We start from the raw sequence: 15402 nt of genomic DNA, 5'->3' as shown, positions 1-15402 counted from the left end.
AACTTGCTTCTCATCAGTCTCCAAAGTAACAAATGGGGGCAAGTCTTCACTCGCAGGAGCAACCATTTCCGTTTGGGGCTCAGGTTCAAGCTCCCCTTCTTCCATCTCACTACTACTCCCACTCTGCACCTGCTGCAATAACTCCTCTTCAGCTTTCTTCACCGAAACAAAATCCTTGGACTAAGACGGAGACTTCACATCTCTTAAACCCTTGGGCGAACGCACCACCCTCTCCCTTTCATCCAAATCCTTCAACCCTCTCCGCCAAGACGACACACTCCCCTCCCTACACGACCGCTCCCTCCCCGACCGAAAACCCTTCAGAAATTGATCCCTCCGCGACCCACCATTGCAGAAACTCTGACCAGTGCATCAAACTCCGATCACTCTCTTTATACCGAAAAGATGCACCTGCCAAGACAGAGAAAGCTGGATCTGGGAAGAGGAGCAATTCAAAACCCAGTTCAAGGAAAGATAATGTGATGAAAAGCACAAAACTTGTCATAGGGCAGCTACTGGTTCAGTGAAGAATCTTACTCCCACGACGACGACGAATTCAGGCTCTCTGTCAATGTCAACATCTATTTAACCCTAAATTCCCAAATTGATTCCCCAATTTCAGAAATGGTTTGAGTTTTTGGACGAACCCTAGATGTACTCTCCCAATCCCTAATTCGAAAATAGAAGAATAGAAGATTCCAGACAACAATTTTGGATTATGACTTTCATTTTAGTATTATTTCATTTTGGTTTATTTATTTTTTCTTAAAAAATTTAATTATTATAATTCGTTAAAAAATTTAACAATAATTTGCTCTAATTCACTCTATCACGTCAGTTAATGAACTCAATACAACGTGCCACGTCACACACAGACTTAACACCGTTACCCCTAATTTAACGGAAATGATCTGATTGATGCAATTTTTGAAAAATTAGGACCCAATTGGAAAAAAAAAAAAAAAGGGACTAAATTGAGATTCCACGTGAAAATAGGGACTTAGTGAATGATTAAACCTATAAAAATACTTGTGTTATTTATTTTTTGAAAACTTTTTGCAAAACATCGTCTAATGATTTATGAAAAATATAATTTATATGAAATGCTTACATAGTAATTTTTATAAAATATCATGACGTAATCAAATTATAAGATTTAATCACGTATATAACTAATATATAAAACAAAAATATATATATCAGATCACTAAAATTGAATGGACATTATTGGGTGATATTACTTAACATTACTTATAGGTCGGTTATGTAAATAATTCCTCAAAACTCGAAATTTTGATTAACAAAAAGGGAATACCAGTTGCGATGCCATTTTGTCGGATTGTAGTTTCCTTCATGTTAACAGGGAATGGACCACTTGGTCAGACTATTTGTCAATACCGGGCTGCAAGTGCTCATCTTTTAACTCAATAAACCTACTGTTAACTCTGATCATTCTTGGTCGTGGATGTAGACCTACTGTTAGCAAATTAGCTTCCTCTTCATCAAAACTTTCGATTTTCTTTTTCTCCTTTTTCATTCCCCACTTCAAATTATGCATAATTTTTCCTTCTTAATTTTTAATACGGTCAATAGACCTTATCTTAAAAATTAATGTGAATAGACACAAAAGAGACGTACCCTGATTCAGTGACAGTAGCTTGCTTGTTAATTTGGCCTCCTTTCATGGGATGAAGCAAAGCATGGTTGTCATGTCAAAAATGGTTATTATTACTTGTTTGGACTTTATGAAAACGTACAAACCCAAAAGCAGATCGTCCTATCAACCCCCCCACCAGCTTATCGTATTGGACCCCATTGATAAGTCCTCTCCCTCTCTTACCTCATTCTCCCTTTTATCCTGTTTCCAAATCTCATCATTTTAATATAATTCTTATTTTTATTAAAAAAGTTAATGTAGCCTTTTCGTGAAACATGATAATATAAGTTGCACGTGATATTCAAGTGTAAATGATAAATAATAATACTATTTAATGTGTTAGGTTTTCTAATTTTATTCTTCAATTGCATGTGATATCATGGATCTCACTTTTCTCATGCCATAACTGAAATCTTAGCCTTAACTTTATAAGTCGATTTTACATTTTATTAAAATCCATATAAAATGTTACCGTTGGTATTTATTAACTGTGATTGTATAAAAAAAAAAATATTACAATTAAGATGAAGATTTGCGTTGCTTATGGAGTAAGATTTTGATATAGGAACAGTAATTAACGATGATAATGGTATGGGAAAAGAAGAGAATTAGGAGAGTTAAAACTGAAAACACGTGGCATGATCTGGCAGTATATAAGTAGAGTTAGTCATTTTTTTCGTGTCCATCGTCACAGCTGGCTCTGCTTCCTATTTATTCATTCATTGCACTTTCTCTGTGTTGCGCGGTTTGTTTCTTTGTTTCAGATCACGTTGCTGGTGCAGTGGAAGAAGAAGAAGAAGAACAAGAAGGAAGAAGAAGAAAAAGAAGAATAGGAGGGTGAATTGCTGTATGTCAGTGTACTGTGCTGAGACCTATTGGGGTGGCGGAATCGGTGAGATAGCGAATCCTCTGCAATGGCCACAGCTTCGCAAAAGGCGACGCCACCACTACCGCCGCCGCCGCCGTCCTCTTCTTGCTGTCCCGCCGCCGACTCCGCCGCCATTCCCCGTGCCGCCGCCCCGCCGCAAGAGTGGAACGCCGCCACCGACGTCCCTCTCATTCGTCCCGTCGATTCCTCCACCAATGCCTCTGCTGCCAAGGGTACCTACATAACATCTTTTCACTTCTCTTTCTCTTTTTTACGTCACATCAAATCGAATACCTCAATTTCAAAAAAAAAAAAAAAAATTAAAATACAAAAAAGGGTTTAATTACTTATTTGCAGCAACAGAATAATCCTTAAGCTCTTCTCTCTATGCCTAGAGATCATTCATGTCTACGTATATATTTTTGATCTCGTTTAACAGACTAAAACGTAGGATTGTGCTGTTAAATTATGAAGAACCATGAGTAATTAAAAATGATATGGCTTACTCATGCTGCTGTGTATATTACGAGGATGGTATGTGAAATGATATGTGGCAAATGATTGTGTGCTTGCGTGTGTATTTATCGTTGTATGCTTTTATTCATGGAAAGGATAGCCACTCTCGAGTTGGGAACACGAAACTCAACTGAGAACGGGAGAACATGAATGCTTCTCATCTGTTTCGGTTTTTGGGATTTTAGTTTTTCCGAACTTAAATTTTGGATGAGGTATTATTGATTGCTGAGTGGTGGAACTTGTTTAGAAAACAGTGTTTAGAACTAACAAGTCAGAAGGAAATCAAACAAGTACTCTTACTTCTGAACATTTTTTGAAAGTTCTTGAATGTAGGTTCTGATTGCTTTCGCATTTTTTTTAATGTTAGCTAAACTATGTTACTATTTTCGTTGTAATATTGCATAGGAGTCACTGCAATGCCAAGGCCCCAGTCCAGCCACCCTTTGGACCCTTTAACTTCTGCTGAAATATCAGTGGCCGTGGCAACTGTGAGGGCCGCTGGAGCTACTCCTGAGGTTGTCAGCTACAGTATGATTTTTTGTTTGTATTTGTATTTTTATTCTTTGTTTAAGTGAAAGTTGGATGGTGCTGGAAACAATTAAATGAGTTCAAGTAGTGATTACTTATGATGTTTCATCTCCTTCCCGATTCTATTATATCTTACAGCTTAGAGATAGTATGCGCTTCATTGAAGTAGTTTTACTGGAGCCCGATAAAAATGTTGTTGCACTGGCAGATGCATATTTCTTTCCGCCTTTCCAACCATCTTTACTTCCCAGAACTAGAGGAGGACCTTTAATTCCAACTAAACTCCCTCCAAGATGTGCTAGACTTGTTGTTTACAATAAGAAATCTAACTTGACTAGTATATGGATTGTTGAGTTGTCACAAGTACATGCTGTAACTCGAGGTGGTCATCACCGAGGAAAAGTAATTTCATCACATGTTGTTCCTGATGTTCAGCCTCCAATGGTATGTTGGTCTTTACCTTATGACTTCTGATTCCTTTTCTAACCTTCGTGTGGTACTTTATTGTTTTTATATAATTTTACCCCTTAATGATGGATTAGATTTTGGCAGACATTTTTGGAACCGGTCACTGAATGTGTTGATAAATAGCTTTCTCTATAGTTGGTTGGCTTGCTTTTACTTATGAATGAGACTATGACTAATGAATAGTAAATAACAAACCTGATTAAAAAATTAAATTCAACCAAAACAATTTGTTTAGTATTTCTACATCTTTGTCACACTATTTTTTTTGGGCTGTCTGTATTGATCACAAAAAGAATTTAATCTAAAGTTTTTTCAATCTATGCTTGCTCTACTTATATCTTTCACGTATTGGTTTTTTCAACCCTACAAACTATAAATTAAATGGTCAAAACTGCATGTCACCCCGTTGCCATCAGTGGGAAATAACAGTGATTGATTTAGTGTATTGGTAAAGTTTAAATCTGAAATTGGATGTCCAAGTATTGTTATTCAAGATAACTAGAAGTGTAAAAGTTTTGAAAAGCTGTGAAGTGATTTGTCTCTGCGCATATGTCCAACATTTTCAAGCTGCTGCAGTTTTAATAATCTACAAACCTCAATTCCATAAAATTCTCTCTATATTCAGGATGCTGAGGAATATGCAGAATGTGAGGCTGTAGTCAAAAGTTTTCCCCCATTTATAGAGGCTATGAAGAAAAGGGGTATTGAAGACATGGACCTTGTAATGGTCGATCCCTGGTAATTTTAGTTGGATATTCATTGTTGATGGATCTCTTGTCTGGAGACATTATTATTCTTTCCCTTTGCATTACTTGTATTGAAACTTTTGTTCTGCATAACCCTGTCGCAGGTGTGTTGGTTATTATAGTGAAGCAGATGCTCCTGGGAGAAGACTTGCTAAACCCCTCATATTTTGTCAATCTGAGAGTGACTGCCCCATGGAAAATGGCTATGCTCGCCCAGTTGAGGGCATCTATGTTCTTGTTGATATGCAAAACATGGTGGTGATAGAGTTTGAAGATCGTAAACTTGTTCCCCTTCCACCAGTTGATCCCTTGAGGAATTATACTCCGGGTGAAACCAGAGGTGGCTCTGATAGAAGTGACGTAAAACCGTTGCAAATTATTCAGCCTGAAGGTCCAAGCTTCCGTGTCAATGGGTATTTTGTTGAATGGCAGAAGGTAGATATTAGGTTACTTATGAATTTGTCACTGGAAATGTCAAAAGAGTTGACTCATTGAAACTATAACTGAAAATTGATATATTTAACTTGCCTTTCTTGTTCATATGTTAACAGTGGAATTTTCGTATTGGATTCACACCCAAAGAAGGTTTGGTTATATATTCTGTTGCATATGTTGATGGTAGTCATGGGCGAAGGCCTGTTGCTCATAGGCTGAGTTTTGTGGAGATGGTTGTTCCGTATGGAGATCCCAACGACCCACATTATCGGAAAAATGCTTTTGATGCTGGGGAAGATGGCTTGGGAAAAAATGCACATTCCCTCAAGAAGGTTTTTAGAATATCATATATGTCGTCTTGCTTCTTCCAATCTGACATTGTTCTCCGTGAATGGGACTCCTTATAGTCTAAGCTCAATGTTTGTTGTTACAGGGATGTGATTGTTTGGGCTACATCAAGTATTTTGATGCTCACTTCACTAATTTCACCGGTGGGGTGGAAACAATTGAAAACTGTGTATGTTTACATGAAGAGGATCACGGAATTCTCTGGAAGCATCAAGATTGGAGAACTGGCTTAGCAGAAGTCCGGAGATCTAGGAGACTTACTGCCTCTTTCATGTGTACTGTGGCTAACTATGAGTATGGATTTTTTTGGCACTTTTATCAGGCAAGTGGGTTTCATATCCTTTTAAGATAAATATGCTTACATCAATGCCATTTTAAATTAATGTCAATTTAATTATTGTTAAATTCACAAGCATCAGTATCTGATCTGGTCACCCTTTGAATTATTGAAAGACTCCTCATCTGTTTATCCTTTGTATTTTTGGTTGAAGGAACTTTCAGCTTTAAACATTTTTTGTGGTTTACTTTTTCATGCATTACTTTTATATTTTCGTCGTATGATATTTAACTCTGGAAAATGGTGGTGTGTGTTTTTTCAGGATGGAAGGATTGAAGCTGAAGTCAAGCTTACTGGAATTCTTAGCCTAGGGGCCTTGCTGCCTGGAGAGTTTAGGAAATATGGAACCATGATTGCACCTGGTCTATATGCACCAGTTCATCAACACTTTTTTGTTGCTCGTATGGACATGTCTGTTGATTCTAAACCAGGTGAAGCTTTGAATCAGGTAATTTGCATTTAGTTACTAAATTTTACCTTACGAGGTTACCGAACTAAAAAAATAACCGTAACCAATCCAAAATATTGATAACCAATAAAAATCGAAAATTTTGAATTCAGAACTGATAAAAGACAAATTGAACCAAAATCAATTATTTAAATATTACTATATTAATTATTATTTCAATTATATACTAGAGAATACGTACATGAGACGAAAACTTAATGTACCTAACTTGGTTCATACGTATAAAATAATATGTTTAACACATGAATGAGGTGGAGGAAGAGTTTACATGATGGTGTGAATGTTACATTATTAGTTGAGGGAGAAAAGTGCTAAAGCACAAAAGGAGAAATTATTAGAAAAGCAATCCATATACTAGGATATATGTTTATGTTTTGAATTTCTTGCAATATTGTATAGACGTGTACAGCAGATTTATTAGGCTTATGAGAGGTAGATTCTAGGGATCACGTAGTATTTATGCCACAATGTATAGATACAACATAAACACATTTGTGTTTTGTTTTTTCCTTGGTGTTAAAAATATAGACACTCCTTGTGTAATGTTGAAAAAACAAATATTTAATTATAGGGGACTAAAGAATGAAATTGTTCGTCATTATACAAGATTAAGCCATTGCTTAAAAAAGATAAGACTAAACACATATACTAAATTATATAATAAAGCCGCAAAACCGATCTAAATCAAATTAAAAAAAAAATGGTTTGGTTTGGTTCGGTGTTTTTTTGGAATGTTCAAAACAAATCGAACCAAACCGCATTACGAACCCCCTAACTAGGTTCTGCTTTATCATTTTCTGTCTCTGTTAATAAACATTAATTTATAATAGAATTAACTTCTATTATATCCTTGTACTTTTTAAGTGCTAGATGAATCAATTTAAGTGGTCATTGCATACCTATTTTGATTAAAACATGAATAAAGTGGTCATTGCGATAGTCCTGGTCTCAGTGAGTTCTCATCCTGCAGAAATATCTGAAGACCTTTAAAGCATATTTTCTCCAATAATGTTTCATCTTAAAGGATTATTGATTATAATTTTAGAGTGAACTCGTCAACATTTATAAACAAAACTCGTTAAGTGCTCCACTTTTTCACCATGATTTATGAATATGAAATTTTTTTGTTTCATCCCAGCCCGAAATTGCAAGTTTGTAAGATCCCTCGTCCGTTCCTTAGGTATTCAGAAGCCTACTTTACTGTTATTTTAACGGGGAAATAACAGAATTGGATACTTTCGTGATTTATATGTAATTTTACTTGTGAACAGCTTACTCTCACTCCAATAAACTATGTATCAAATTCTTTTCTATGTACACACTCTTACTCTCTCAAGATGTTTGGTAGGTTGTGGAGGTCAATATGAAAATTGAGGAACCAGGTGAGAATAATGTTCATAACAATGCTTTCTATGCTGAAGAGACTTTGCTTAGATCTGAATTGGAAGCCATGCGAGATTGTAATTCTTTGACCGCTCGACATTGGATTGTAAGTCTTCTGTGGATTTTATAGCCAACTTCTGATTATCGGTGTTAAACTGTTGGTATTTGATTGGTTTCTTCTGGAATTTGAATTCTCCACATTGGTAATTTTGTATTTTTGTCAAACTGTTGAATACTTGATTGCAATGATGAGAAATTGCTGTTACACATAGCCTATACAATCATATCATATAAGTATGTCTGTTAAAGTTTTTTATTGGCTTCTTATGGAAGAAAACAATTTCAAACAAGTGTCTTTTGTACCCTGTGCTGAAAATTCTAGGTTTTATCACCTGAAAATGTTTACTTATTGTGGGTTGGCATCTTGCGTCCAACTTTCATCTAAAAGCAGGTCCTTGTATGTTATATTCGAACATGGTTCTACCTGTTTTTGACTTTTTCGGTTATGATCGAGACCTGATAATACTTTAATAATTCTTCAGGTAAGGAACACTAGAACATGCAATAGAACTGGCCAGTTGACGGGATACAAGCTGGTACCTGGCTCAAACTGCTTACCATTGGCAGGTTCGGAAGCCAAGTTTTTAAGAAGAGCTGCTTTCTTGAAGCATAATTTTTGGGTAACAACATATTCACGTAATGAAATGTTTCCTGGAGGAGAATTTCCAAATCAAAATCCGCGTGTTGGTGAAGGACTAGCTACATGGGTTAAGCAGAACCGATCTTTGGAAGAAACTAATATAGTTCTTTGGTAACCCTTCCCCCTTTTTTCCACACACTCCTACTGGACCTCATGAAAGTATTCAGTTTAACACAATTTGTAATGCTAAATTAGTAAAAGTGGTATGTTGAAGTATGTAACTGCATCAAGCAATAACCTGTTCAGTTTTTTATTTATTGTTTTATTGAAACGTCAAAAATAAGTTTCTTCATATTCTTTTTCCCTTTTACTTGAACATTCCACCCTCGTCTTATTTTCAAATTTTCTCCCCTTACGACTAACTGTTACTTACAGGTATGTATTTGGAATCACACATGTTCCCCGTTTGGAAGACTGGCCGGTTATGCCAGTAGAGCACATTGGTTTTATGCTCACGGTAATTACATGATTCAGTTGGTTGTCCATATGACTTCTGTCGAGAACTTTATGTGGTAGTTTGTTGGTCCTTTTTTTATTTGTTTTTATTTTTATTTTTTTTAACTTTCAAATGTTAGTGCTTGAATCCAGAGAACTTTGAACGGCACTGTAATATCAGTAAATTTTTATTTGGTATCATTTTGTGTTAAATGCTCACTGGACCACATTTTTTCCATCAAATGACTACTGATTTTAAGACCATCAATGCGTTTTTTGTCAGAGTTTTTGGAGTGTTGATCTTATTAGTTTGTTCATGCTACATATTTTCATTGCATCTAAAAGATTTCCTTTAGTCTGACCTACAAAGCTCCCTTTTGTGCAGCCTCATGGATTCTTCAATTGTTCCCCAGCAGTAGACGTCCCACCTAATGCATGTGAAATGGATTCTAAAGATAATGACATTAAGGATAATGGTTCTTCGAAGCCAATTCAGAGTGGGTTGACGGCAAAGCTTTAGGAACTTGTCCCACCAAAAGTTTGGGTAAGAGAAACTAAAGTACTATTTTGGTATCCTGAAATATGAAGTTGAGCACTTTATATTTTTAATCTAGAATATTTATTAAGCTGTGAACTAAAATTCTGATCTCGTTTATTCGGGAAAGCTTGTTGGTAATGTTCGTTTGATTTTCTTTGTACTCGAGAATCTGATTTCAAATTTGACTTTAGATGCTGGTAGTGAAACAGTGAATCTGACGTTATTATTTGGTTCAAAATAAATGGTTCGATACCGGGCTTCATTTCAGGATTCAAGGTATTTTTATTGTGATTGCCCGTTCTTGTTCCTTCTCACCATGAGTTCCAAATAAGGTGATGCTATGCATTATTACGAGTAAAAGATTTTTTAAAGTACATAAATAATTTTTTATTACATGAAGAATTATTAAAAAAATAAAATAAATGAAAAAAATTTAAAAATTAAATTTTACTGAATATTGACCCATTATATTTATTATGAAAAATAAATTAAATAAATATAAGAAGGTAAAAAAGTAAAAAAATTATATTGTTTTTTTATCAATTAAAGTTAAATTAGCTTAACTTATTAACGTAATGATTTTATTCAAAAAAAAAATAAAAATTTAAACATGCTTACAAAAATGTAAATATTAATGTTGTCTTCTAAGGAAGCACTTGTTGATAAAAAAAAATCATAATAAATTAAAGAATTATTTTTCAATTAAAGCTTCTGAAAGTCTTTCTAAACTTGTGGATCAAAGCATGAATTATTCTCATAAACTCAATGAAATTATTTTTGTATTTATTTTAATTTTTTCTAAAAATAATAGCACATGAAAGTAAATTAGGACAATTCTTAGTTGTACCATCAATATTCACCTAATTAGTAGATAAAATATGTCATATTATGTCCATAAATAAAACCATCTACCTTTCCTAATTTGAATATTAAAAATTATCTGTACAAAAAATTAGAGACAATATTATTTATATGTTTTTTATATTTATTTCTAACTATATGCACTAGCTTTTTAATTTGAAAAATAGTAGAAGAAAATGTAATGAGATCTCCCAAATCATTCCAATAATTGTAATAACAACAATCAATTTAATCACTCTAAGTAAATGATTACAAGAAAACTTCACGATGCTTGGAAAATTTAAGAATGCAACTCTAGAAGTGGATCTTATCAATATGGGTAAACACTTTTCTTTTAAAATAAGGTTTAATGTCTTAGTAAGTTTCTATTTTGGTCAAGAATCTAAAATAGGTCCCATTTCTTTCTTCTTTTTTTTTCAATTGGGTCCTTTTTTTTGTAAAATTGAAGCAATTAAAGGTTTGCCGTCAAATTGGACAAACAATCGTTTAAGTTTGTTTACGTGGCATTATAAACGAATTTTGAATTAAAAATTATGAATGCATAATGGTGTAATAAACTTTTTAGAAGGGCAAAGTGGGAATAATTAAAAATTCTATGTACAGGCCTCTTTTAATTGAGATTGGAGAAAAAATTGGGGTTATGGTTTGTCTAAGGAACAAATTAGCGGTCTTTCTTTCTTAAGTGCGACAGTTACTCATTTGAAGAACATCTGGTTGGAAGAAAGGGTGCATGTGGGGGTTCCTGGAAGAAGTTGAAGCACGAAGTGAGGTGTGGGTCCTTGTGTCGTTTGAAGCGTTTTACTGTTTAACTTCTTCTGGTTGTGTGTTGCTTGTAGAATATTCAAGGTTTCATGTGGGATGAGAAAAAGGTGAATCATGAGTTGAAGAAATACATGACCAGATCTTTCCAAGACATCAAGGCAATATGCAAGATGCATAATTGTGACTTGCGAATGAGAGCCTTCGCTCTTGGAGTCAACCGTGTTGCTTGTGCTACTCTTCTCAAAGGTTGGGAAGCTTAGGTTTTGCACCTACAAAAGTAGGATTATGGTTGTGATTTCTTTAATCTAGGTTTAATCTAGGTCCAATTAGTCAAGTAGAAGGCATTAGAGAGTTGCCAATAAAACATTATTGATAACTTTTTGGCAAGTATACCAAATCGTTACAAGTAATATAGTGGATAAGTAAAGTATCATTCTCCCAAGGGACTTGTGCAACACTTGACAATTCTTCCTTTTATAACTCAATTAGACATCAAAATACACAAAAAAATACAAGAAACTATTTTTGGTATTTTATCAAACAGTTGGTGTTCTAGGAATTGGTCTTTGACTAACATTACAGTAACATCTTTGATAAAATACGTTCTCTGTTCAAGCATTCACATAAGTGTATCTTGATTTAATTCCTTAAAGCAAGTTCTAAAATTATTTATTAAATTATTAATTCCTTAATTAATTCAACAGATAATTTTGCATTAAAATCAGATGTTTAGAATGACCAAAAGTACAGAAGCTATTCCTAGTGTAGTCACTTTTAGTTTCTTTTCTTACGTTTCTGGTTCTATACTTCCCAGTACAAAAGAACCTTTAAAAAGAATTATACTTCCGTATAATCTAAAGCAAGTCAAGAAAAGAACAAGAATAAAGACATATATTGCACAAGAAATTTACATTAATGTATCGTCATACAACCAATTCCAATGAACAAAAAAACTAGCCTCTCCTAGACATCTAAAACGTACTCTTTACAACAATTCCTTGCAGAAAGTGAAGTCTTGATGTCTTGAAGGGTCTCCTAATGGTCTTCTCCAGTTGTCCAGAGCATTTTTCTATTTTTCGTGTCAGAAGATCGTTTCTCTTTTCTGTCACGTCTTTTAAGCCAATCAACTTAATTAATTCGCTCAGCGCACATGTGTCTGTGCGCTGTGCGAATTAATTTTAATTGATGCACTTTCAACTGCTGTAATTCGCTCAGCGCACAAGTATGTGTGTGCTATGCGAATTTCCAAATTGCTGGCTCTTTAACTTTCATGATTCGCTCAGCGCACAAGCGTTGGTGCGCTGTGCAAATTTCTTTTTCCGGCTCTGCGAATTTTTGCTTGCGCTCTACGAGAACTGACTGACATATTCCAATTTATACATATTTTTCTAAACAATAATTTACGTAACAATCTACTTCCTATTACAACTTTTCACTGAGTAATAACATAAACAATTACAAGATTAAGATCATATATAAGTGTAAAAAAAATAACTATTTTTCACACTTATTAATTATTCTCGCCATTTGGTCTGTCCACAATGTATGGTTCTTGTCATTTGGTGTTGATAATGCCATACACTAGTGCAGAAAGCGCTTTAGACGTCAGTTATTTTGGACTTTTAACGTCACATCTAGAATCGACGTCTATGTGGGTGACGTTCATGAGACGTTGAGTAGGATATAACCGACGTCTATAGACGTCGGATTTGTATATCACAGACATCTACATAGACAGACATCGAATGTAGTTACAATAAACGTTTATATAGACGTTTGATGTGTCCAGACGCGACGTTTATAGGCCCTGGAATGTTTTATCCACTGTAACTCAATGAACGTCTGTTTGTGCATTGATCGACGTCTGTAGACGTCGGACCTGGCATTAATCAACGTCTACGAGGTATTTAAAAAAAAATATTTTATTTTAACAATAAAACCACACCTGAAAAACAAAAAATTGTCCTAGAACAATTTTTTATAATTTATATTTGTGTTTCAGCTAAAAAACAATCCAAGCCCAAAACTATGAAATTATAAACTTAAACTAAACCTAAGTAATGTTCAACAACAAATATAAGTCTTCCTAGTTCTAGTTTTGTAGAAGATAAGTTTCCCACTCCTACCTTAGCTCCTTTATTGTGTCTTCTGGTATAGGAGATGAACTCTTGAAGCGCTGCACAATTAAGAAAGATTCATTATGGTTTGATATATGTTCAAAGATAAATTTGATTTGTAATGTTTTGAAGGTAAGCATGATTACCTCATTCCAGTACCTGTAATGCCAGCTCGAATAATGGTCTTAATCCAAGACATCACATAGAAGCCACATTCCCATGAATCTAGGTGCTTGTTACACTAAAATGACAAACTAAATATAGTCAAGGATTAAGATCATTGAATAACATAGTAAATGAATTAAAACTATAAATGCACCCAACCTTTGAATACAGGAATGATTTAGCTGACCTCGAGATTTACCCATTACTCTATTTACATTATAAACACAAACTAATATTAATATAAGTATCAAATCATAAAAAATTAAGGTCAACATGAATTTCAAAGTAATTTTTGGCGAAACACTTACCCTTGAAGCATGTTTCTCAACTCATTTTCATCTTCCTGAGTAGCGAACATAAGAATACAATTGTACATTGTTTGAGAATGAGGACCAACATCTGCTAGTGAACCCTGTTTGGAACATCATAAATAGTTAGTAAACTAATTAAGTAAACTTTAATTAACTTTTGCATAAAACAACACATACCCATCAATGTATGGCACAATGTATACGTCTCTATTTGACTTAGCCATCCATGTTTGCAAATAATTTTGTTTGCTTTCAAATATGTTACCAGAACGTTGGATGGTCTTATATTCAACAAATCCGTAAATGGAAGACCGACCTTGGTCTACAATGACTGTGTCCATGTACCTATAACAACAAAGTTAAGTTGTTAGAAACTAGTAATATGAATAAAACTATTATGGTAGACAAAATTAACTATCTTACATGCACCATAGTTGAATAATGGAAATATTCAACATCCTATCTCTCGCAATGATCTCGGATACATTATTGAATGTATATATACTGGCATATGGGCGGGGAGACCAAATACTCTGGAATCCCAGTATATTTGTATTGATCGTTTGTTGAACCTGGGAATTCTTGAAAATAATTTTGCTATAGGATCATCCTCCGCTTTAGCCATGTCATCATCTTCAAGTATTGGTGCCTCATGCATCGACTACTTTTAAGGACGTGTGAACTGAAGATAAGAATTTCAAAGTTATCAATAAATATTTTTAAATCAAAATATACAATTACTGATGTTTAAAATATTATACTTGTGGTTCACTTAGAAAAGAATGATTGTTGTTAATCTCCAAAGTTTTCTTTTTAATATCTAAATATATGGAATAATTGTTCCTCTTATTATCCCTAACTAAAAAAGTTTTATCGGATAGGAAATCCTGTATGTTATCAGCACCTACTAAATAATCAAAAGAATTATAACTAGAATNATTACGATCATCCCACCTCTGAATTTTTTTATCTATATCAGTTAAAATTTTGGGTTCTTNGCTTAGACTGGNATTCTCAATAGGACCAAGACTCTCCATTGATTTACTTAATTCACACCTGTATTCGAACTTCCTATTAAGTAACCGAGAATTGAACCACCATTTTTCCATAGAGTTTTTTCCTGTATTTCCATAAAAATAAAAAAATGTATAGTCATTGGATGAAAAATCAAATAATAGAAATATTCAATTTTGAATATTCTCTCTCATGTATTTACTATCAAAAAAAAGTATATAAATCAAATAACTAGGATTAGTCACTGAAAAAAAGAAAGAGCGAGTCAGTATTAAAAAGAAATGATAATCAAATAATAAGAAATATGAAATAAAAATATGAAGTATGAATATAACAAGAGAGCGGGGAGTTTTGTAAATCTATATACAAATAATCTACACCCCCTTTTTGATTTCATTCATTGAATTTCGTTTGTGGATTCGAGCTAAGTTTTATAAAAACACCTACCTTTTTTTAAATATGCTGAACAGTTCCTGTAGGTTAAGCGTCCCTTGTCAAATAAATGAAAGAATAACAGGAATATTGAAATAGGTTTCATTCTTTATAGGATCCAAATCTCTTCCCTCTCTTTGGGGTCGAACATTCCTTGCAACAATTCGATAACCAGCCCTTTGGGATAGATATAGATACCCCCCCTAGAAACGTATAGTAAGTTTTATCCTCGTACGGCTCGAGAATATACAAAATTCTATGTATTTCGAAAATTATGATGTAAAATAGAGCAATAAAATCATCAAATCCATT

At 34.0% G+C, this 15402-nt stretch overlaps 1 protein-coding gene across 2 annotated transcripts; it reads left to right on the top strand.

Annotated features, from left to right (window-relative positions):
- The first annotated feature begins 2337 nt into the window (after positions 1-2337).
- Positions 2338-9703, top strand: LOC106759848 (copper methylamine oxidase). Of its 2 annotated transcripts, none has more exons than XM_014643201.2 (12): positions 2338-2758; positions 3447-3556; positions 3708-4013; positions 4663-4775; positions 4888-5218; positions 5335-5550; positions 5652-5888; positions 6166-6351; positions 7721-7861; positions 8298-8566; positions 8831-8912; positions 9276-9703. In XM_014643201.2, the coding sequence occupies exons 1-12, from the start codon at positions 2572-2574 to the stop codon at positions 9408-9410; spliced, it is 2313 nt and encodes a 770-aa protein (XP_014498687.1). In that variant the 5' UTR covers positions 2338-2571; the 3' UTR covers positions 9411-9703. The 2 variants fall into 2 exon arrangements, with proteins under 2 accessions (XP_014498687.1, XP_022636288.1); XM_022780567.1 differs by having other exon boundaries at positions 3447-3569; positions 3778-4013.
- The last annotated feature ends 5699 nt before the right edge of the window (positions 9704-15402 follow it).

This window comes from Vigna radiata, chromosome 5 (assembly GCF_000741045.1).
Source record: "Vigna radiata var. radiata cultivar VC1973A chromosome 5, Vradiata_ver6, whole genome shotgun sequence".
Lineage (NCBI taxonomy): Eukaryota > Viridiplantae > Streptophyta > Magnoliopsida > Fabales > Fabaceae > Vigna > Vigna radiata.
The sequence above is the reverse complement of the archived record's forward strand: the minus strand, read 5'-3'. Positions and strand labels throughout refer to the sequence as shown.